At 49.6% G+C, this 24339-nt stretch overlaps 2 protein-coding genes and 1 long non-coding RNA gene across 4 annotated transcripts in view; 1 reads left to right on the top strand and 2 right to left on the bottom strand.

Annotated features, from left to right (window-relative positions):
* Positions 1 to 8329, bottom strand: part of LOC129714549 (transitional endoplasmic reticulum ATPase-like) — a 25203-nt gene extending 16874 nt beyond the window's left edge. The window contains exons 1-7 of one of the 2 annotated variants that reach the window (XM_055664244.1): positions 8103 to 8329; positions 4881 to 4992; positions 3123 to 3295; positions 2613 to 2755; positions 2122 to 2252; positions 1313 to 1444; positions 623 to 725 (exon numbers count right to left, since the gene is read on the bottom strand). In XM_055664244.1, coding sequence (XP_055520219.1) covers positions 623 to 725; positions 1313 to 1444; positions 2122 to 2252; positions 2613 to 2755; positions 3123 to 3295; positions 4881 to 4992; positions 8103 to 8299 — 991 coding nt within the window. In that variant the 5' untranslated portion in view covers positions 8300 to 8329. Of the gene's footprint in view, positions 1 to 622; positions 726 to 1312; positions 1445 to 2121; positions 2253 to 2612; positions 2756 to 3122; positions 3296 to 4880; positions 4993 to 8098 lie in introns of both variants that reach the window. The other variant, XM_055664245.1, reaches the window with a different exon arrangement.
* Positions 8330 to 9200: 871 nt separating this feature from the next.
* LOC129714486 (uncharacterized) lies at positions 9201 to 11388 on the top strand. The gene is made up of 3 exons (XR_008726355.1): positions 9201 to 9498; positions 10154 to 10293; positions 11141 to 11388. It is a non-coding gene; the product is annotated as an uncharacterized LOC129714486 (long non-coding RNA).
* Positions 11389 to 12995: 1607 nt separating this feature from the next.
* Positions 12996 to 22124, bottom strand: LOC129714582 (N-acetylmuramoyl-L-alanine amidase-like). The gene is given in 6 exon segments (XM_055664303.1): positions 12996 to 13102; positions 14329 to 14623; positions 16038 to 16248; positions 17956 to 18661; positions 18663 to 18811; positions 21383 to 22124. Coding segments are annotated over 6 exon segments (1449 nt in total). The 5' UTR covers positions 21456 to 22124; the 3' UTR covers positions 12996 to 13087.
* Positions 22125 to 24339: the final 2215 nt, after the last annotated feature.

Genomic DNA, 24339 nt, shown 5'->3' with positions numbered 1-24339 from the left:
CCCATCCCCTTTGCCTCCTCTCCCCTTTGAATACATCCCTCCCTCTGGCTTTACGTTTCACTCCTATTTCACTTCTGTTCTCTATTCATCTGAACCCTCTTTTGTCCCCCAAGATAGACACAAAATGCCGGAGTAACTCAGCGGGAAAAGGCAGCATCTCTGGAGAGAAGAAATGGGTGACTTTTCGGGTTGAGATCCAAGGATCTTGAACCCAAAACATCACCCATCCCTTCTCTCCAGAGATGCTGCCTGTCCCGTTGAGTTACTCCAGCATTTTGTGTCTATCTTCTGTGTAAACCAGCATCTGCAGTTCCTTCCGACACATCATTTTGTCTTCTTGTCATCTTGAGCCTTTTCGACTTCTTCTCTGCCACACCCCCCCCCCCCCCCCCCCCCCCCACCCCCTAGTATCCCCTATCACCTGCCAGGCTTTTGTCCGCCCCCCCCCCCCCCCCCCCCTCCCCACCCCTACCCTCACTGTTTTGTGTTCTACTCAGGATTCCAACATCTGCAGTTCCTTGTGTGTGTGTTTGGAACCATTTGGGTGACCAATGCAGAATTTTGTATAGGAAAGGAATGTAGATGGGCTGAATGGCCTCTCCCTGCCAGGTTTACATCTCACCATTGATAAGGAAGAAGAAAGCCCCAGTTTCGTTGGCTACAGCTCGAGCCACAAGTGTCTTCCCGGTTCCTGGTGATCCATACAGCAGGATTCCCCGTGGAGGCTGAGGACAGATTGAAGATATTAGTCAAAATATCCACTGACTTTTGGCCTCCACAGCCTTCTGTGGCAATGAATTCCACAGATTCACCACCCTCTGACTAAAGAAATTCCTCCTCATCTCCATTATTATGCCCCTATCCCACTTAGGAAACCTGAACGGAAACCTCTGGAGATTTTGCGCCCCACCCGAGGTTTCCGTACGGTTCCCGGAGGTTGCAGGTGGTTCCCGGAGGTTGCAGGTGGTTGCCGGAGGTTGCAGGTAGTTGAAGCAGGTATGGAGACTGACAAAAACCTCCGGGAGCCGCACGGAAACCTTGGGTGGGGCACAAAGTCTCCAGAGGTTTCCGTTCAGGTTTCCTAAGTGGGACAGGGGCATAAAGGTACGTACTTTTATTCTGAGGCTGTGACCTCTGGTCCTAGACTCTCCCCCACTAGTGTAAACATCCTCTCCACATCCACCTATCTATGTCTTTCACTATTCCGTAAGTTTCAATGAGGTCCCCCCTCAACCTTCCAAACTCCAGTGAGCACAGGCCCAGTGCCATCAAACGCACATCACAGGTTAACCTAACAAGGTGTGCTACCCACCTTGACTCCGATGGCCTTGAAGAGGGCTGGGTGGCGGAGAGGCAACTCCACCATCTCCTTGATCTGTGCCAGTTGTTTGCGACATCCTCCGATGTCATCGTAGCCAACGTCATTGAGGTTCTCCTCCTCATCCTAGATAATAGACAATAGGTGCAGGAGTAGGTCATTCAGCCCTTCGAGCCAGCACCGCCATTCAATGTGATCATGGCTGATTATCCCCAATCAGTGCCCCGTTCCTGCCTTCTCCCCATATCCCCTGACTCCACTATCTTTAAGCGCCCTATCTAACTCTCTTGAAAGTATCCAGAGAACCGGCCTCCACCGCCCTCTGAGGCAGAGAATTCCACAGGCTCACAACAACTCTGTGAGAAAAAGTTTTTCCTCATCTCCATTCTAAATGGCTTACCCCTTATTCTTAAACTGTGGTCCCTGGTTCTGGACTCCCCCAACATGTTTCCTGCCTCTAGCGTGTCCAAACCCTTAATAATCCCTTTTTATGGTAGAGTATTGCATACTCTAGAATAATGTCCCTTCTTGCCACAACTATTACAAGTAATTGCACATAAAGAAGGAGTATACATGGCAGCAGTCACAATTTTAGTAGTTGCTTTGGACTGGCATACTCTAGAGAAACAGGTTTGGAGAGATATGGACCAAACGCGAGTAGGTGGGAAGAGTGTAGCTGGGACGTGGTGGGCAAAGTTGGGCCGAAGGCCTGTTTCTACGTTGTATGATTCTATGACACTTTGTGCATTAACCAGCATCTGCAGTTGCTTGTGTCTACATGAAGCCCGAATGGACGCACTCACCTCTCGTTTGATGGGCTCACCCTCGCAGTGTAGGACAGTATCTGGTGCCACGATGCAGTGGGGTGAAGGGTCAGTGTCCACCACCTTGAATTCCACCGCCCGCAAACCCCCCCGGATCAGGAAGATGTCTCCTGTAAAATACACACGCCATTAGTTTAGTTTGCACCGTCTGGAGAAGGGTCTCGATCCAACTGGAGCCCCCGGTCTTCTCCTGTTGGAGGCCGCTCCACGTTGCAGCCCCAACGACAACGGAGACCCGACAAGAAAAGGTCGGGTCTCCCGTGCAGGGGAAAGATTTTAAAGTTACCCCCCCCCCCCCCCCCCCCCGACAAAAAAAATAAAATAAAAACTACATAGAAACGAGACAAAAATGATAAAAATACAGACGGACTGCAGAGGCCGCTGCTGACGAAAGTCGCGCCGCCCACCGAATAATTGATTAAATATATTTTTTTATTTTTGAAAAAACATTAAAAGCAAGTTGGTGGTACCTTTGTGGACAGGTCGATAGGCCTCCAGAAAGTAGGGCTTCAGATACACCTCAAACAAATTTCCAGTTAGCCCCTCGATCGTATCATCAATGGGTAAGACGTGAATCCGCTTTCCATACTTCACATCTGGACACGACTGGATGCTGAGGGAAGAGAATGCCACCGTTACCAAACATCTGGGCAAAGGGTCAAGGGGCTGTCCCACGAGCATGCGACCTGCATGCGGCAAGCGCGACCAAACCGGGAAGCGGGGGCCGCGGGGAGGTCGTGTGAGCGAAGTCCGCGGGAAGTTCGGAGGTTCCCGGAGGTTGCAGGAGGTTGCAGGTAGTGGAAGCAGGTAGGGAGACTGACGAAAACCTCCGGGAACCGCACGGAAACCTTGGGTGGGGCGTAAAGTCTCCAGAGGTTTCCGCTCAGGTTTCCTAAGTGGGACAGGGGTATTACTCCTGGAACGAAACTAAAACTCTAAATTAAAAACCATTGTTGACAGCGCTAGGGGGGGGGGGTCACCTCACAACGTCTCCCAGTCGCACTCGTAGGTTGTTTCGGGTCACCCTGCTGACCCGGATCCTCTCCTCACTGCACGTGTCATCGGACAGGACGATGCAAATTGTCTCCCTTCGCTTCTTCCCCTTCAGCAACACCGTGTCCCCACGGAACAGCTGCAACTCGTCCATTTTAATCTGCAGGAGAAACCAGGTTTAGTTTAGGAAGGAACTGCAGGTGCTGGTTTTACACAAAATGCCGGAGTAACCCAGCGGGACAGGCGGCATCTCTGGAGGGAAGGGCTATCTAGTATCTTTAGTCGGTGGACCAAGTGGGTCTTCATTTAGTTTTACTTTAAAGATACCGTGCGGAAACAGGCACCCGAGTTTGCACCCACACACCAACACTAGTGGGAGAGTCTAGGACCAGAGGTCACAGCCTCAGAATTAAAGGACATACCTTTAGGAAGGAGATGAGGAGGAATTTCTTTAGTCAGAGGGTGGTGAATCTGTGGAATTCTTTGCCACACAAGGATGTTGAGGCCAATTCACTGGATATTTTTAAGGCAGAGATAGATAGATTCTTGATTAATATTGGTGTCAGGTCAGGGATTATGGGGAGAAGGCAGGAGAATTGGATTAGGAGGGAGAGATAGATCAGCCATGATTGAATGGCGAAGTAGACTCCTATCCCTTATGACCTCATTAATAGGTGACGTTTCGGGTCCCTAAACGTTACCCATTCCTTCTATCCAGAGATGCTGCCTGTTCCGCTGAGTTACTCCATGGTTTAGTTTAGTTTAGAGATACAGTGCGTAAACAGGCTCTTTGGCCTGCCGAGTCCACACCGACCAGCGAACACCGCACATTAACACTGTCTGACACACACTAGGGACAATTTACGATTATATCAAGCCATTTGACCTACAAACCTGTGCATCTATAGAGTGTGGAAGGAAACCGAACATCTATACCCAACTTGCCCACACCGGCCAACATGTCCCAGCTACACTAGTCCCACCTGCCAGCGTTTGGTCCATATCCCTCCAAACCTGTCCTATCCATGTACCTGTCTACCTGTTTCTTAAACGTTGGGATAGTCCCAGCCTCAACTACCTTCTCTGGCAGCTTATTCCATACACCCACCACCCTTTGAAGGGAGACAAGCCCAGCCATCCCAATAGACAATAGACAATAGGTGCAGGAGTAGGCCATTTGGTCCTTCGAGCCAGCACCACCATTCAATGTGATCATCCCCAATCAGTACCCCGTTCTTGCCTTCTCCCCATATTCACTGATTCCGCTATCTTTAAGAGCCCTATCTAGCTCTCTCTTGAAAGCATCCAGAGAACCTGCCTCCACCGCCCTCTGAGGCAGAGAATTCCACAGACTCACCACTCTCTGTGAGAAAAAATGTTTCCTCATCTCCGTTCTAAATGGCTTACTCCTTATTAAACTGTGGCCCCCTGGTTCTGGACACCCCCAACATTGGGAACATGTTTCCTGCCTCCAGAGTGTCCAAACCCTCAACAATCTTATATGTTTCAATGAGATCCTCCTAAACTCCAGAGTGTACAAGCCCAGCTGCTCCATTCTCTCAGCATATGACAGTCCCGCCATCCCGGGAATTAACCTGGTGAACCTACGCTGGGCTCCCTCAATAGCAAGACTGTCCTTCCTCAAATTAGGGGACCAAAACTGCACACTAGGTGTGGTCTCACTAGGGCTCTGTACAACTGCAGAAGGACAAGAGCACGCAGTGAGACGGGGCATGGTGGCTTACCTGGGAGAGTGAGACAATGCTGTTGTCGTCGTTGATAGCCTCGTCCACAATGAGGCGGTTGGGCCGGTGTTTCTGCTGGAGGATGGCGGTGGAGACATCTTCTGGCTTCGTGCTGCAGAGACACGAGGTGGAAGAACCCAATCAACCCCAGCGCTAATCCAGTGCCCTTTAGCGTTAGTTTAGAGATACGCCTCAGAAACCGGTCTACCGAGTCCACACCAACCATCTAGAAACATCTGCCTGTACTGGGCAGGATGGAATCAGGGCATTACCAGCCAAAGAAAATAGACAATAGACAATAGGGGCAGGAGTAGGCCATTCGGCCCTTCGAGCCAGCACCGTCATTCAATATGATCATGGCTGATCATCCCCAATCAGTACCCCGTTCCTGCTTTTCCTTGACTCCGTTAGCCCCAAGAGCCGTATCTAACTCTCTCTTATATACATCCAGTGAATTGGCCTCCACTGCCTTCTGTGACAGATCACCCCGTACACTAGTTCTATCCTATGCACGAGGGACAACTTACAGAAGCCAATTAACCTACAAACCTGCACGTCTTTGGAGTGTGGGAGAAAGGGCCTGTTCTTGTTATGTACTGTTCTGTGTTCTCTATGTTCCAACTCAGACACCACACAAGGCCACACCAACAGTGTAGGTCCTATATAAGCGATGTCTTAAGCTACAAAGTCTCTAAACAATGAGATGCAATAAATCTCTCTGCATTTCTCCTTGATCCTGCATGTTGGCGCAGTGGTAGAGTTGCTGCCTCACAGCGCCAGAGACCCAGGTTCGATCCTGACCACGGGTGCTGTCTGTATGGAGTTTGCACGTTCTTCCCGTGACCTGCGTGGGTTTTCTCCGGGATCTCCGGTTTCCTCCCACACTCCAAAGACGTACAGGTTTGTAGGTTAATTGGCTTTGGAAAGATTGTAAATTGTACCTAGTGTGTGTAGGATAGTATTAGTGTGCGGGGGTTACTGCCGACTCAGTGGGCCGAAGGGCCTGTTTCCGTGCTGTATCTCTAAACTAAACTAAACTAAACATTCCTTAAAACCAACGTCACAGTTTAAGCTTAATGTTTAGTTTAGTTTACTTACAGCACGGAAACAGGCCCTTCGGCCCACCAAGAACAATCCTCCCCACACATTAATACTATCCGACTCCAACTAGGGACAATTTTACATTTTACATTTTATACCAAGCCAATTACGTGTGGGAGCAAAATAAATATCTCGGAGAAAACCCACGCAGGTCACGGGGACAATGTACAAATTCCGTACCGACAGCACCCGTAGTCAGGATGAGCCCTGTCCCACTGTACAAGTTCATTCAAGACTTCTCCCGAGTTTCTCCTGATTCGAACTCGGAGAATTACGGTAATGGCCGCTCGTAGGTACTCGGGGCTCTCGTGGACATTTTTCAACATGTTGAAAAATCTTCACTAGTCATCCCGAGCTTACCGTGTTTCCCGAGTACCTGCCGTTAGCGTTACGAGCCGCTAAGAGACGTCCCCGAGCTCCAACGAACCGCTAAGTTCATTCTAGGCGCTTTCGAGGGTTTGATTTATTCTTTTTAACTTGAATGAACTCGTACAGTGGGACAGGACAAGGCAGCAACTCTACCACAGCGCCACCGTGCCGCCCTGAATCTGTAGCAAAATGCCAATGGGATTTTTTGAGACATTGAAGGCACAGTGTAAATAAATACGCCCTGTTGTCTATCGTTATAGGTGTCAATTCTCTCCCAGCCTAAGTTGTGCAACAGGCAGGCGGACAGGCAGCTTGTTCAAGAATAGTTCAGTGGATTGAAGATGACATGTCTGAGAAAACCTCCCTCAATTTAAATAGCACGGCAACGAGGAGGATTAAATAAAGCTCATGAGTTCACAGGTTCCAGGAGCAGAATTAGGCCATTCGGCCCATCAAGTCTACTCCGCCGGTACACAAAAATGCTGGAGAAACTCAACGGGTGCAGCAGCATCTATGGAGCGAAGGAAATAGGCAACGTTTCGGGCCGAAACCCTTCTTCAGTCTACTCCGCCATTCAATCATGGCTGATCTATCTCTCCCTCCTAACCCCATTCTCCTGCCTTCTCCCCATAACCTCAGACACCCGTACTAATCACAAATCTATCTATCTCTGCCTTGAAAATATGCACTGACTTAAAAATATCCACAGCCTTCTGTGGCAATTAATTCCACAGATTCACCACCCAAAAGGGATAAGATGGCGTGTTTCTTACAGAGAAAATGCAAGGGCCTTCTGTATTTAATGCCCTTGGCCTTAAAAACAAAAAATTCCTGCATGCCATCTTAAAAAGTAAAATGTCTGATCACTCACACTCACTCACCCACTCTCTCTCACACACATACACACAGAAACACACACACACACAGGGACACACACACAGACACACACACAGACACACACACACACACACACACAGACACACACACACACACAGACACACACACACACACACACACACACACACACACACAGACACACACACACACACAGAGACACACACACACACACAGACACACACACAGACACACAGTGGACACACACACACACACAGGGACACACACACACACACACACACACACAGACACACACACACACACACACACACACAGGGACACACACACACACAGAAACACACACACAGACACACACACACAGAAACAGAAACACACACACAGGGACACACACTCAGGACACACACACACTCTCACAGAAACACACACACACACACACAGAGGCACACACACACAGAGGCACACACACAGGGCCACACACAGACACACACACACACAGAAACACACACAGAAACACGCACAGACACACACATCCCCTCCCCCTCTCCCTCTGCTTGTGAGCTCAGGGGAGGTGGTTGGGGGGGATAAATAGCAACTCAGATTACACACAGCATGTGATTCCTAACCCAGGGTGAAATGGGAGAGAAGCAACTTCATAGCAGGAGCAAACTTGAGACTCCAAATGAAGGCCCTACGTTGCAATCAGACACACTCCCCTTGCCTCTCCCCACCAATGCAGCAATCTGCAGGTTTATTTCCCCTGCAGCTCCCCGGGACTGCAGTAACAGCAGCACCACTCCCACTCCCACTCAGGGCTTTTGCTGTTTATGGGGTGAATTTTTCCCACATACAAGGAGAAGGGCGATGAGAAATGAGCCCCGCGCTCTGATACATACTCGCCTGCTGCTTTTGGCATGGTGCTGATTCTCTGCCGTGTCCAGCCAGGGATCTTTAACTATCCCCGTGCGTCTGGCTTGTTTGCTCCGCTGCGCTCTCCCCCTCTCGCTGTGTGACTGCAGCCTTGGCTCGTCTGCCTGCCTGTCAGATGCCTCGCTCTGTGTGTGTGTGTGTGACACAGCTGTTTCGCCTCTCTGCATGCTTTACCAATGTCATTGAGAGCTAAGCTTGTTGTGTCAGTCAGCCCTCCCCCCCTTCATCCCCTTCACATACACACTCCTCCCCTCCATCTCCCCTCTGCCCATCTCACTCCCTCCCCTCCATCTCGAGTTCCCCTTCTCCTCCACTTCCTCTCTTCAGCTTCACTCCCCTTATCTGCCCCCTCACCATCTCCCCTCCTCTCCCCTGCTTCTCGACTTCCCCTCCCCACCTCCATATCCCCTACCTATCTCCCCTCTCCAACACCCCCTCCCCTTCATCTCCCCCTCCTCATCTCTCACTCCCCTGCATTCCTATCTCACCCCCTCTCTCACCCATCTCCCCCTCCTCATCTCCTCATCTCCTCCTCCCCTTTATACCCCCTCCCCAGACTTCCTATCTCACCTCCCCTCTCCTCCCCACCTCCTCTCTCCTCCCCATCACCCCCTCCCCTTCATCTCACATCCCCTCTCCTCTCCCCTCCCCTTCATCTCCCCTCCTCATCTCTCCCTCCTCCCCTCCATTCCTATCTCACATCCCCTCTCCTCCCCCCACCTTCTCTCTCCCCCCCCATCCCTCACCCTCCTCCCCTTCATCTCACATCCCCTCTCCTCTCCCCTCCCCTTCATCTCCCTCTCCCCATCTCCCCCTCCCTTCCTCTCCCCTCCCCTTCATCTCCCCCTCCCCCTCCCCATATCCCCCTCTCCATTCCTATCTCACATCCCCTCTCCTCCCCATCACCCCCTCCCCTTTATTTCCCCCTCCCTTCCCCTCTCCTCTCCCCTTCATCGCCCCCCCCCCCCCCATTTGCTCCCCCAGATCTGAGGTCTCCCCTCCCCTGCCCACCCGCACACTGCATGGACAGTGAACCCACCCTTCGATCCACAAGGCGATGCCTGTACATCACGTTGTGAGTTCGCAGTGTGGCTTAGTAGACGCCCCCTTCAGTCATGACTGACCATGGGTGATTTATCCTAGTTTGCAGGTGATGTGTGGTCAGATGTAAGCCTGGGCGATCGATGTCATGTGGAGGACAGGCTGTTGCCCATGCAGCACGTCCCTCCTCTCCACGTCGCTGATCGATCCAAAGGAACAGCAGGGCCGTTACAGTTTGGCACCAGCCCTGTCGCCGTTCTCCCCGTGACCTGCGTGGGTTTTCTCCGAGATCTTCGGTTTCCTCCCACACTCCAAAGACGTACAGGTTTGTACCACAACTATGGCTCGTTGCCAAGAACCAAACAAAATTTTGGGTGACCATTCTGGTGTAAGTACAATTGATAACATGTGTGGCGCTCGAGTTGTGGTTTAACTTGAGCTCCACGGATCACACTTATGAGCAATATCTGTGCAGCTCAGTTCCCAGACATGTTTGGCAATTGGAAACTCATATCTCTGGATAATATATAAAAGAGTATAACATTTCGAGGGGGATAGATAGGGTGTACTGTTGGACTGCCTCCTGCGAGTGTGTGGACCCAACACAGACAGTGGAGCACATAGTCACCAGTTGCCCCAAACACCGGCCACTGAATGGTGAACGAGGTCTGTTTGACCTGGACGATGGCTCGTTGGCCTGGCTCGCCTCAACATGGCTGCAGGTCTAAAAGACACACAACAGAAGAAGAAGTGGTCTGCATGAGTTTGGCCATTTCCCTGATTTGTTTTCATTGCTGAATCACAGCAAGATATTCCTTTAGATCTCCAGCATCTTGGCCAATGTTCACGTCTGGTTAATAAGAAGCTGCTTTGGAGAGGTATTGGATCTTAGGGTTTGAGTTTGGTTTGTTGATTGCCACGTTGGAGCCACTGTGGTGTGATTATTAACTGCGCGACTCTCCCCAAGTGCCTATAAATAGGTTTAGTGCGCTGCTCGTCTGATGCTATCTTTGAGGAATGCAACAGAAGATGAGGAAAGCCCTGATCTCTACCCTTGGTCTCCTGCTGCTGCTACAGATACTCTCCGCCAGAAAAAATAAGGTCGAACGCAACTCACATGGTCAGTATTGCCTACTATGTTCTGAAGTAAAGCAAGAATTTCATTGTCCTATCAGGGACACATGACAATAAACTCACTTGAACCTGAACAACACACTCCAAAGACGTACAGGTTTGCAGGATAATTGGCTTGGGCTAAAATGTAAAATTGTCCCCAGTGTGTGTAAGAAAGTGTTAATGTGTGATGATCGCTGGTCAGTGCGGACTCGGTGGGCCGAAGGGCCTGTTTCCACACTGTATCTTAAATACAGATAAACTAAACATTTGTTAACTTACAAAATTCTTAAGGGGTTGGACAGGCGAGATGTAGGAAGATTATTCCCGATGTTGGGGAAGTCCAGAACAAAGGGTCACAGTTTAAGGATAAGAGGGAAGTCTTTTAGGACGGAGATGAGAAAATCATTTTTCACACAGAGAGAATTCTCTGCCACAGAGGTAGTTGAGGCCACAGTTCATTGGCTATATTTAAGAGGGAGTTAGATGTGGCCCTTGTGGCTAAAGGGATCAGGGGGTATGGAGAGAAGGCAGGTACGGGATACTGAGTTGGATGATCAGCCATGATCATATTGAATGGCGGTGCAGGCTCGAAGGGCCGAATGGCCTACTCCTGCACCTATTTTTCTATGTTTCTACGTTTCTATTCTGGAGCCATTTACAGTGTGCAGAAACATGATGAAGTGAATAAGCGGAAGGGAGGTTGGTTTGTGTGAAGGTCTGGGCTGCGTCCAAAATTCGCTGCGATTTCTTGTGGAGTTTTGCAAATTAAACTGGGTGAACGACCGAAAGGTCGTCATGGTTACGGGAACTCAGACCTCCCGGCCAAAGAACTTTCCCATTTTTTATTTCAGGGCAGAAGTGTCGACAGATCGGGGGGACTTGCCGAGCAAAGAAGTGCCTGCAAACGGAGATGCCTTTAAAGATCCCTTGCCTCAAACATTACCGGTGTTGCAAAACAAAGTGAACAAGAGACTGCCACACTTGCTGCTCCCAAGTTCCCAACAGAAGGCCTAACTTTAACTCAGGCTCCCTTTCCTTAGCTAGGCCCGGTGACCCCTGACCCCTGACTTGGCAGACTTGTCATGAATAAAACTTACTGCTTTGATCAAGGACTTTTGTCATCTTTCTCCCGGGGAAACAGCAACAGTAGCCCAGGTAACCATTCACCCACTTTGATTAAAGACCTTTAGGGGTCAGTGTGCTTAGACATTAACTATAGAAACATAGAAAATAGGTGCAGGAGTAGACCATTCGGCCCTTCGAGCCTGCACCGCCATTCAATATGATCATGGCTGATCATCCAACTCAGTATCCTGTCCCTGCCTTCTCTCCATACCCCCTGATCCCTTTAGCCACAAGGGCCACATCTAACTCCCTCTTAAATATAGCCAATGAACTGTGGCCTCAACTACCTTCTGCGGCAGAGAATTCCAGAGATTCACCACTCTCTGTGTGAAAAAGGTTTTCCTCATCTCGGTCCTAAAAGATTTCCCCCTTATCCTTACACTATGACCCCTTGTTCTGGAGGTCTCTAGTTATGGGTGTGAAGACTGAACCATCTTACAAACACCAAACATGGAGAGCTATCCGAGTCAGATATTGGAGGGGCCCCGACCTTGAAGGATGGCACAGTGGAACAGCGATAGAGTTGCTGCCTCACAGCGCCAGAGATCCGGGTCCAATCCTGACTACAAGTGCTGTCTGTACGGAGTCTGCACATTGTCCTTGTGTCCACGTGGGTTTTCTCCGGGCGCTCCGGTTTCCTCCCACACTCCAAAGACGTGCACCTTTTGTAGGTTAATTGGCCCTCTCTAAATTGCCCCCAATGTGCGGGAAGTGGATGTAAAAATAGGATAACATAGAACTAGTGTTGGTCGGCGTGGACTTGGTGAACTGAAGGGCCTGTTTCCGTGCTGTATCTCTAAACCAAACCGAACCTAACCTAACCTAACCGTAACCTATCCTAACCTAACCTAACCTAACCTAACCGTAACCAAACCTAACCGTAACCTAACCGTAACCTAACCTAACCTAACCTATCCTAACCTAACCGTAACCTAACCTAACCTATCCTAACCTAACCGTAACCTAACCTAACCTATCCTAACCTAACCGTAACCTAACCTAACCTATCCTAACCTAACCTAACCAAACCTAACCTATCCTAACCTAATCGTAACCTAACCTAACCTATCCTAACCTAACCGTAACCTAACCTAACCTAACCTAACCTAACCTATCCTAACCTAACCTAACCATAACCTAACCTAACCGTAACCTAACCTAACCTAACCTAACCTAACCTATCCTAACCTAACCATAACCAAACCTATCCGTAACCTAACCATAACCTAACCTAACCGTAATCTAACCTAACCTAACCTAACCTAACCGTAACCTAACCTAACCTATCCTAACCTAACCATAACCTAACCTAACCGTAACCAAACCGACCCTAACCTAACCGTAACCTATCCTAACCAAACCGACCCTAACCTAACCGTAACCTAACCTAACCTAACCTAACCTATCCTAACCCCTAACCTAACCTAACCTAACCTATCCTAACCTAACCATAACCAAACCTAACCTAACCTAACCGTAACCATAACCTAACCTAACCAAATCTAAACCAAAACCTAAATCTAAATCTAAATCTAAACTAAAACTAAATTAAATTAAATCATGAAGCCAAACCATAGCAGATTTATTGAAGGGGTTTTTATTGTGGAGGCATATCTGTGTTGTTCTTCCAGTCTGATCTTCACCCGAGGCATTAGCTATCGGTGCTTGCTCCCCTAACCGTCGACCTCCTGATGTGGAACATAGAGACAGCAGGGTCAGAGTTTATACGTCCCGTACCAGCCCGCTCAGCGATGTCCGCACCAGCCTCACCGTTCTATCGCCCCACACTTGGCCACTTGGATACACTTGGTATAGGACAGGTTTGGGGGGATATGGACCAAACGCAGGCAGGTGCGACTAGTGCAGCTGGGACATCCTGCCTTCTATCTTTGTCCCGCCCCCTCCCCTGACATCAGTCTGAGGAAGGGTCTCGACCCGAAATGTTGCCCATTCCTTGTCTCCAGAGATGCTGCCTGTCCCGCTGAGTTACTCCAGCATTTTGTAGCTGGGGCATGTTGGCCGGTGTGGGCAAGTTGGGCCGGCAGGCCTGTTTCCACACTGTATCACTCTATGACTATATATATATATATGTGTATTTGTGAGTATGTGCATATATACATATATACTCTTGTGTTTATTATATTGCTTGCAGTGTACTATGTTTACATATTCTGTTGTGCTGCTGCAAGTATGAATTTTGTTGTTCTATCTGGGACATATTGACAATAAAACACTTGCCTCTTGACTCTATAACTGAGATGACCTCTCAGGGTGACGGCACAGTGTCGAGGCAGTCAGTGTCTCTGACTCTGTGATCCAGGTTCGATTCCGACCACCACTGTCAACTCGAGCTTAAAGATACTGAGTCTGGAGGTGGTTGAGAGGGCGGCACTGTGAGGCAGCAGCTCTACCCGCTGCACCACTGGTTCCTCCCAAATTTGACTCCAATTTAATGCTAAAACCACCCCCCTTCCCTCCCCCTCAATTGGAAAGAGCCATGTCAGGAACGGGTGTCAGGGGTTATGGGAGAAGGCAGAAAAATGGGATTAGGAGGCAGAGATTGAATGGAGGAATGGACTCGATGGGCTGAATGGCCCAATTCTACTCCGATAACCTGTGAGATCCAAGTGCATGGAACTGCAGGTGCTGGTTTAAACCGAAGATAGACCACAACATGCTGGAGTAACTCAGAGGGACAGGCAGCATCTCTGGAGAGAAGGAATGGGTGACGTTTCGGGTTATGACCTGAGGAAGGGTCTCGGCCCGGAACGTCACCCATTCCTTCTCTCCAGAGATGCTGCCTGTCCCGCTGAGTTACTCCAGCATTTTGTGTGTCTATCTTAGATTCAACATGGTCATCTGACCATTAACCAACGGCCCAAGGTCTAACACTTCCCCATTGTAATGCAGTCACCTTGAAGGCCTTCCAAGTGGTGATTTCACTGAAGAGGGCGTTGCCGGGGCAACTGGTGGCCCTGTGTTGCCGATGGCCATGGATGGCGTAGTCACTGGTGATCTTGCCACCCACCACGGCACATCTGGTGAAGCTGTCCCTCACCAGTGCCAGCGCTGTCGGCTCAGGCAGCTCCGAGCTGTAGTTACCGATGAAGCTCACGCCGTAGCCCTTGGAGTTCTGGCCTAAGGTGTGGGCCCCCACCCAGTGCCAGCCACGGCCCTCGTACATGTATCCGTCCGAACCCGCCAGAAAGCTGCAGACACCAGGGGAACAGCCAATAATGCCCCACCATCACCACTACCCCTCTCTCCCAACATCACTTCCTTGCATCTCCTTATCATATCCCGCCTTGATCTACCCATCTGTCTCTCCCTCCCTCCCTCCCTCTCTCCCTCCCTCCCTCTCTCTCTCCCTCCCTCCTTCCCTCCATCCCTCCTTACCTCCTTTCCTCCTTACCTCCTTTCCTCCTTACCTCCTTTCCCTCCATCCCTCCCCTCCCTCCCTCCCTCCCTCCTTACCTCCTTTCCTTCCCTCCCTCCTTCCTTCCTTCCTTCCTTCCTTCCTTCCCTTCCTTCCTTCCTTCCTTCCTTCCTTCCTTCCTTCCTTCCTTCCTTCCTTCCTTCCTTCCTTCCTTCCCTCCCTCCTTCCCTCACTCCTTACCTCCTTTCCTTTCCTCCTTCCCTCCCTCCTTTCCTCCTTTCCTCCTTCCATCCCTCCCCCCTCCCTCCCCCTCCCTCCCTCCCTCCTTTCCATCCCTCCCCTCCCTCCCTCCCCTCCCTCCCTCCTTCCCTCCTTTCCCCCTTCCCTCCCTCCCTCCCTCCCTCCCCTCCCTCCCTCCCTCCCTCTTTCCCTCCTTACCTCCTTCCATCCTCCCTCCCCTCCCTCCCTCCCTCCCTCCCTCCCTCCCTCCCTCCCTCCCCTCCCTCCCTCCCTTCCATCCCCTCCCCTCCCTCCCCCCCTCCCTCCCTCCCTCCCTCCCCTCCCTCCCCTCCCTCCCCTCCCTCCTCTTCCCTCCTTCCCCTTCCCTCCCTCCCCCTCCTTCCTTCTTTCCCTCCTTCCCTCCTTCCTTCCTTCCTTCCCTCCCTCCTTCCCTCCTTCCCTCACTCCTTACCTCCTTCCTCCTCCTTTCCCTCCTTTCCTCCCTTCCCTCCCTCCCTCCTTTCCTCCTTTCCCCTCCTCCCTCCCTCCCTCCCCCCTCCCTCCCCCTCCCTCCCTCCCTCCTTCCATCCCATCCCTCCCCTCCCCCCTCCCTCCCTCCTTACCTCCCTTCCTCCTCCCTCCTTCCTCCCTCCCTCCCTCCCTCCCTCCTCCTCCTTCCCTCCCTCCCTCCTTATCTCCTTTCCTTCCCTCCATCCTTCCTTCCCTCCTTCCCTCCTTCCCTCCTTCCCTCCTTCCCTCCTTCCTTCCCTCCATCCTTCCTTCCCTCCTTCCCTCCTTCCTTCCTTCCCTCCTTCCCTCCCTCACTTCCTTCCATCTCCTTGTCATATCCCGACTTGATCTACCCATCTGTCCCTCCTTCCCTCCCTCCCTCCCTCCTTCTCTCCTTCCTTCCTTCCCTCCCTCCCTCCCTCCCTCCCTCCCTGGTCACTATGTACTAGATGGGCCGAAGGGCCTGTATCCACGCTGTATCTGTAATCCAAACTAAACATGGAGGCCCAGCCACGTACCTGTATCCAATGTCACTCCATTGCCGCTCATCCTGATGGAAGTTCTGGATGCTCCTCATGTTTGCGGCACAATCTGGGAAGTTAGTGCAAGGCTGGCTGGGCATGTAGGTGTGGTGGATGTAGATAAAGCGCAGAGGCAGTGCCAGCTGTATGGGTTCACCCTTGAAGGGACGAGCACCCCACATACACCGAGGGATAATGGCCGGGCATTCTGTGGGGAATGATACAAATAGAGAACACACACAGCTCCCACACAAACCAACCTCCCTTCCATCGACTCCATCTACACCTCACGCTGCCTCGACAAGGCCAGCAGCATCATCAAGGACCAGTCTCACCCTGGTCACTCCCTCCTCTCCCCTCTCCCATCGGGCAAAAGGTACAGAAGTGTGTAAACGCACACCTCCAGATTCAGGGACAGTTTCTTCCCGGCTGTTATCAGGCAACTGAGGCTTTCCACTTATACCTAGATACACGTGGCAATAAACTAAACGGACACAAGGTGCTGGAATAACTCAGGTAACACCTCTGGGGAACATGGATAGGCAACGTTTTGTGTCAGGACCCTTCTCACGTCTAAAGAAAGGTCCTAACTTGCAGTGTTGTTGGTCAGGGGGAGCGCAGTGGCTCAACTGGTAGAGTTGCTGCCTTACAGCGCCAGAGACCCAGGTTCCATTCTGACTACGGGTGCTGTCTGTACGGAGTTTGTACATTCCCCCTGTGACCTTGTGGGGTTTTCTCCGGGAGCTCCGGTTTCCTCCCACACTCCAAAGACGTACAGGTTTGTAGGTTAATTGGCTTTTGTAAAATTGGCCCCAGTGTGTAAGATAGTGCTAGTGTACGGGATGATCGGTGGTTGTGGTGGGCCAAGGTACCTTGGTGTGCAGCTTGACAGTGAGCTGGACTGGAAGAGTCATATGGAGGCGGTGTACAGGAAGGGACAAAGTCGACTATTTCTTAAGGAGGCTAAGGTCATTCAACATCTGCCAACCCCTACTGTGCAGTGTCTACCATTCAGTGGTGGCCAGTGCTCTGTTTTTTGCTGTGGCCTGTTGGGGAGAAGGCCAAAAACAGACTGGACAAGCTGATCAGGAAGGCCGGCTCAGTGGTCGGGGCTGAGCAACTAACGGTCCAGCAGGTGGCAGAGGCCAGAACTCTGAACAAACTAGGTTCAATAATGACCAACCCCACTCACCCACTCCACGCCCTGAAGGTGATCAAGAGCAGCATCTTCAGTCAGAGACTGATTGCACCAATGTGCAAAACGGAGAGATATAGGAAGTCTTGTATACCTGCTGCTATAAGGTTTTATAATGCACAAAAATAACTTTGGATTTTTTTAGTATTCATTCATTGTATTTTAACTTATTAAGTATTGAAGCTATCTGTGGAAATGTGTGGTGTTATGTCTGTCTTGAAGCTGTTGTGGCACTGTAATTTCCTGTAAAGGATTATTAAAGGTTATTCAATTCAATTCGGGCCTGTTTCCCTGCTCTAAGCCAGGGGTGGGCAACCTTGTTCAGCATAGGGGCCGGGACGCATGTCTGTGAGTGGATGGCGGGCCACATCTATCAGGTGTACACATGGATCCTGCCCCGGGTGGAAGGCATCAAATCACATATTCCCATCGATCTCTCCCCTTCAAGGATGCCCCTGTAGCACTGGCCCCTAGTTATGGCCGCTCACCAACATGATGCACTTCCCTTGGCTCTGTCCTGAAGGTGGTGGCTCAAATACTCACACTCACTAGTCCTCCTTGCGTTGTTGAGTCACCGCGCCTAGGCACCGCGGTCACGGGCCCGGGAGATACCGGAAGTTTGCCGGCCAGATATTTTGGTTTAAGGGCCACATTCGGCCCTGGGGCCGCAGGTTGCCGACCCCTGCTCTAAACTAAACAGAAATTCGATAGTGACCTTACCAAGATAGTTCTGGTGAAAGAGTTTGACCCCTTGCTCACACATCTTCCTGAAGGTGTTGCGTTCGAGATCCCCGAGCACTGAGTTGTTCCGTAACTGGTCGTAGAGGGAAACGGCGCCCAGGACTTGACCGGTGAAGTTGCCGAGGTCAAAGGTGGCCTCAAAGTTCATTCTCCGTGACCTGGCCTTGAGTGGCAGCAGGCCGGGAGCCTGGCTGTAGTAGTCCCTCAGCAGGGTGCTGAGTCTGGGCAGTGGGGGAGGGTGTTGGGCAAGGTGATCTCCCAGGGTGAAGCCGTCCATGCCGCCATTGATCAAAGCGCTGGTGGCCAAGGTCCAGGGGCCAGTCCACGTGAACACCCGCGGCCTGTCCACATCGTCCCAGCACCCGTCAGATGCCAGCATCTCCTGGTTCTTGTTCGCCTGGTGGGCCAGGAATGCCAGGCCCAGATCCTTGGCCAATGTTAGGGCATACAGGCTGTCTACCGGGGCCCAGAGATCAGCATCGGCACCAGACCGGGGCGACCTCACCTCCCTCTTCAGCCCAGCTTCCACGCCTGCCACCAAGTTGCCCATGGCCACTGTGGTCCCATCCGGGGTGAGGACCACCCCTCTCTCGACCAGGCGGCCCACCTCATGGTTCATCACCTCCCGGAGGAAGCTCTCCTTGGCCTGAGACAGGAGCCCCGACAGGTCCACGGGTGCCTGAGACCTCCCCCAGCAGAAGGCGACGGAAATCCTGGTCAGAGGTTTGCAGGCTGCGTAGAACGGCTGTAACGTTGAGAATTGTCATCCCGGTCTCCTGGCCTTCCAGCTCCTCAATGATGCTGAGAACATTACTCAGGTGGTAGGTTGGGGTGGCTAAGAAGAGAACAGAGATATTCAGCAGGGGAGGGAATACCCAGCGCCCAGTCATGTTACTATGCAGAGTAATCCCTGTTCCACTGTACGAGTTCATTCCAAGATCTCTCCCGAGTTTGCCCTGATTCGAACTCGGAGATTTACGGTAACGGCCACTCGTCGGTACTTGGGGCTGTTGTGGTCATTTTTCAACATGTTGAAAAATCTTCACGAGCTTACCCCGCTTCCTGAGTACCTTCCGTTAGCGTTACGAGCCGCTAAGAGACGCCCCGAGCTCCGGCGTACCCGCTACGTACGTTCTACGTGCTTACGAGTTTGATTTTTTGTAAAATCTTCACGAGCTTACCCCGCTTCCTGAGTACCTTCCGTTAGCGTTACGAGCCGCTAAGAGACGCCCCGAGCTCCGGCGTACCCGCTACGTACATTCTACGTGCTTACGAGTTTGATTTTTTGTAAAACTCGGGAGAGCTCTTGAATTACCTCGTACAGTGGGACAGCCCCTTAAGAATGTATTTGTCCCATCCGGGACAATAAAACTCTCTTGACTCCTGACTCTTGGGTAACGTTTCTGGTCGAGACCCTTCTTCTTTGCAACATTAAACCCCCTTTCATTTTTCACCCGAACAGTGAAGGAGACAGGACTGGAACAGGCTGTGCTGAACGTGATGCCAAGATAATCTAATCTCCTCTTCTTGTACATGATACATATCCCTCCACTCCCTGCATATCCATGCACCTATCCAATAGCCTGTAAAACACCACTGTTGCTTCTGACTTCACTACCACTCCTGGCTTAGTGTAGTTTAGTTTTGTTTAGTTTAGAGATGCAGCATGGAAAGAGGTCCTTCGGCCCATCGAGTCCACGCCAACCTGTATACTAGTTCTATGTTATCCCACTTTGGCAACCTACGCATCTTTCTATTTATTTATTTCTTTATTTGTCTATTTTTTGAATTGTATTTTGATTAGAAGCAATGTACAGTGGTATAAACCATGGAATAATAATAATAATAATAATAATAATGTTTATATATATAGCACTTTTCAACAAAACCAGTATTTGAACCAAAGTGCTTTACAGAGATTGATTAAATTAATTGAACAGATCAAATGTCAATAAATCCATACAAAACAAAAAAAGAGAAAAATAAAAAAAGACACAGAACAGTACACTATAGAAATCAACATGAAACGTCCCCCCACAGCAGAATTCACTGTAATATAATATAATATATAATACAATACATTTTGTGTACAACTTCTTGTTTTAAATTTAACAATATAAAATTAATAGACACAAGGACAGAAGGAAGAAGAGGAGATTAAGGATAGTAGTGATGTGTAGCCCCCAAAGTTAACAATTAGTAATTTGTGGATAGGTGGAGAGAAAGAGCCCGTAGAAAAAAATAGGCCCAGGAAGGAAGAGCAAAAAAAAGAGATATATAAAGATTAAAAAAAGGAGAGAAAAGAAGAGAATAAAAAAGGGAGAGAGAAAGCAGAACAGAAAAGAAAAGGGATATACCTACTTCATGTCTTTCCACACCCCACACCTAGTTCTGAAACAGTTAATTACCAGAGTTATGATGCACCATATTATACTTGTAATAGATCGATGAAAGGAGACCATATTTTTAAGACTTGTTCTGATTTTCTTGCTGGAACGAATCTCATATCTTCCATATGTAACATTTCAGACATGTTTGTCATCCACATTTTAAGCATTGGGGTCGGTGAATGTTTCCAAAATTTTTAGTATATGTTTTTCACCAGGGGCAGTCTACACAGGCTAATTAACCTACAAACCCGTTGGTCTTTGAGATGCAGGGGGCGTAACTGCAGCACCCGGGGAAAACCCACGCGGTCACAGGGAGAACATGCAAACTAACTGTACAGGCAGCACCCAAGGTCAGGATCGAACCTGGGTCTCTGCCGCTGTAAGGCAGCATCTCTACCAGCTGCACCGCCGTGCCGCCCGGCAGCGCGTTCCGGACATCCACCGCCCTCTGTGTAGAAACGTGACCCGTACATCTGGTTTAAATGAAGGACTTCTGATGAGCAGTAAACCGTGTACCACACACTGTGTCGAAAGCAAAGATCCTATAGCGGAGCAAGATAGACCACTCCTGCTAAATGCAATGGGCTGACGTGTAGTACGCAACGGAGCGGAACGTGGGCCTTTTTTTCATCCATTTCCGTAACCCGACCCGACCCGACTCGCAGTGTAATCAACGTTGCGGGGGAACAGTTTGTGTTAATAAATTATAATTCTGAAAATGAGGAGAAGATTTTTCCCAAATAACTTTTATTTTTACGAGGATGTTTCCGTAACCGGTTTCCGTCTCCGCACTAGTATCTTTGCTCCGCTACGGGATCTTTGGTGCGGAGACGGAAGCCGGTTACGGAAATGGGGCCGGAAATTACCCATGGATCTGCCCATGACCGTACTATGTCTTTTTCGTCGAGTGGACCATCTTGCTCGCTGTAGGATCTTTGGTCGAAAGCACGTGCCTTATTAAAACGCAGCTCAAGATAAAATGAATCGTCAGCAAAGCAGAGAGAAAATTCACTCACCATAGCCCGACCAGAGCAGTGGGCACAGAAGCCAAAGGGAGAGAAAACCTTGTGGAACTCCACCAGTGTCCATCCTCACAGCTGTCGACAGGAGCAGAAACCTTTGCTCTGCGTACTATTCAGTTAGAGAGTTTGTGCAACACTGCCTGAACTTTACGTCAACTGGCAAACAACTCACCACTTCATTACATTTTACTGCACTACCTTGTCACCCTGATTGGTGAACTCAATCTTATGTATTTACATCTGTTTGATAACTTTTTTACGGGATATTGATTATTGAGCGGTTCAGGCAAGGTTCATGTTTTAGTCGAAGGTAGACACAAAAAGCTGGAGTAACTCAGCGGGACAGGCAGCATCTCTGGTGAGGAGGAATGGGTGACATTTTGGGTCGAGACCCTTCTTCACTCAGTTTAGAGGGATGAAGGGGTATCTCATTGAAACTTTCCTAATAATGAAAGACCTGGATAGAGTGGATGTTGAGAGGATGTTTCCACTAGTGGGAGAGTCTAGGACCAGAGGGCACAGCCTCAGAATAAAAGGACGTTCCTTTAGAACGGACATGAGGAGGAATTTCTTTAGTCAGAGGGTGATGAATCTAGGGAATTATTTGCCTCAGATGTCTGTGGAGGCCAAGTCAATGGGTATTTTTAAGGCGGAGATTGGCAGATTCTTGATTAGTACGGGTGTCAGGGGTTATGGGGAGAAGGCAGGAGAATGGGGTTGAGAGGGAGAGATAGATCAGCCATGATTGAATGGCGGAGTAGACTTGATGGGCCGAATGGCCGAATGGCCGTATTTATGAACTAACAGGCATTTTATCTCTTAATCTAATCCCAAGATGACTCTTTCTTCATTAAGCCTCTTGAATCACACTAGTGTCCACCTGGACTAATATCTCTGCCTGTGGCTGGGTGTCAAATTATTTTATTTAACTCATTCATTGGTGTTTTGGGCCCCAGTCCAGGTGCTGTATGCATGAACATGCTGTGGCTGTAATCACACCTGCAGCCACAAGGTGGTGGTACAGTGACAATTCACCAAACTTTCCCTGCCGCCTCTCTGCGCCGGAGACCCGGGTGCTGTCTTTGTGGAGTTTGCACGTTCTCCCTGTGAGTTTTCTCCAGGTGCTCCGGTTTGCTCCCACATGCGGGTTTGTAGGTTAACTGGCCGGTGTATGATTGCCCCTGGTGTGTAGGGAGTGGATGTAAAAGTGGGAGAACATCAAACTAGTGTGACCAAGGTGTGAACAATGGTCGGCATGGACACGGCGGGCCAAAGGGCCTGTTTCCATGCTGTATCTTTCAATCCATAAATAATCAAAGCTCGCATCCCTTGTACGTAGATGCAATCTCATAGTACAGTACAGCAGTACAGTATTGAACGAGCCCTTCAGCCCACAATGTTTGTGCTGAGCACTTCTTCTTGCATATGTTGTAGGACAACTTGTTCTATTTGATCTTATGTGATTGTGCACTTGATTGATTGCATTTGTCGAAACAGGGCAGACCACATGAAGATTGCAATCTCCCACCCCATGTTAAACTGATTTTGCACTGTATCTGCTTATTTATTGATGTGTGTGTATATATTTAGATAATGGTATATGGACACACTGATCTGTTCTGTGGTCATGCCTACTATATTCTGTTGTGCTGAAGCAAAGCAAGAATTTCATTGTCCTATCTGGGCCACACGACTATAAACTCCCTTGATGTTTTTAAGAAGGAACTGCAGATGCTGGAAAATCGAAGTGCTGGAGAAACTCAGCCTATTCTCAGAGAAACGTTGCCTATTTCCTTCGCTCCATAGATGCTGCTGCACCCGCTGAGTTTCTCCAGTACTTTTGTCTACCTTCGATAAAACCTCTTGACTTGACCTGGTGAGTTACTCCAGCACTTTGTGTCCATCTTATTGTATTGTGTCCACCATTATATTGCCTAATGACGTAACTCCCTCCCTCTGTCTCGCACATACACACAAATAGCCAGCAATTAAGGCACAAGTCATTTAATCAAAATTCACCAACAACTACTGTATACAAAGGCACTAGTGTACCACCGACTGTGCGTGGCTGGGCTGGTTAAATCCTGGTGAAGTCGACTCTTAAAGACATATAAATCCTTCAAAAGAGGTAAACTGTTAAAGCTAGTGAGATCAATCATCTTCTATTAACTTCCACTGATGTCAGTTTTGGCCAAGAGCCACCATTCCCACCTTATATGCATTTTTGTTTTAGTCTGTACATCCCTTTCTCCTTCATCCATTGAAATAAAGTGGCTTTGACACAGTTAAACGTTAAACCTATGCTTCTGACCACGAAGGCTTTCCTTCCAACTAACTCCAGACCAAGTTGTCGAGGCCTTTTTTTAAAAATCAACTTCCCGCAGTCAACAAAGTTAAAAAAAAAAATAAAAAAAAATCAACAATTCCTATGAGTTTTTAATATTCCTTGTGGGAGAGACCACATTCGGCATTTGGAGAGGCTTCTTCCGCTGGGTATGGGTTGCAGAAAGCAAAGTGCATTAAGCTCCCAGTTCTTGGTTGGAGTTAGCGCTATCTCCCTTCAGCTCCACTGAACTATTCCTGTCTTAGAAGCAGCCATTTGATCGCTGAGGGACATCCACACAGATACTCAAAACCATGGCTCTTTCTTATATAACCGATAACATCATGAGGGAGGGGTGGACAGGGTGAATGTACACTTCCACCAAGATTAGGGGAATCGAGAACCAAGGGACATGGTTTAAGGTGGGAAAGAGGGGTAGGAGTAAGGTTTATTAGGAACTAGAGGGGCAACTTTTTCCAAACACAGAGGGTGGTGGGTGCATGGAGCGAGCTGCAAGAGGAGGTAGTTGAGGCAGATATTATAACAGCATTTCAAAGACACTTGGGGTAGAACATATATGAAAGGTTTAGAGGGATATGGGCAAAACAGGGATTCAATTCGATGTGAG

Source organism: Leucoraja erinacea, chromosome 39 (genome assembly GCF_028641065.1).
Source record: "Leucoraja erinacea ecotype New England chromosome 39, Leri_hhj_1, whole genome shotgun sequence".
In the NCBI taxonomy this organism is placed as follows: Eukaryota; Metazoa; Chordata; class Chondrichthyes; order Rajiformes; family Rajidae; genus Leucoraja; species Leucoraja erinaceus.
Note: the sequence above shows the minus strand (reverse complement) of the source record. Positions and strands in the feature narration are given on the sequence as shown.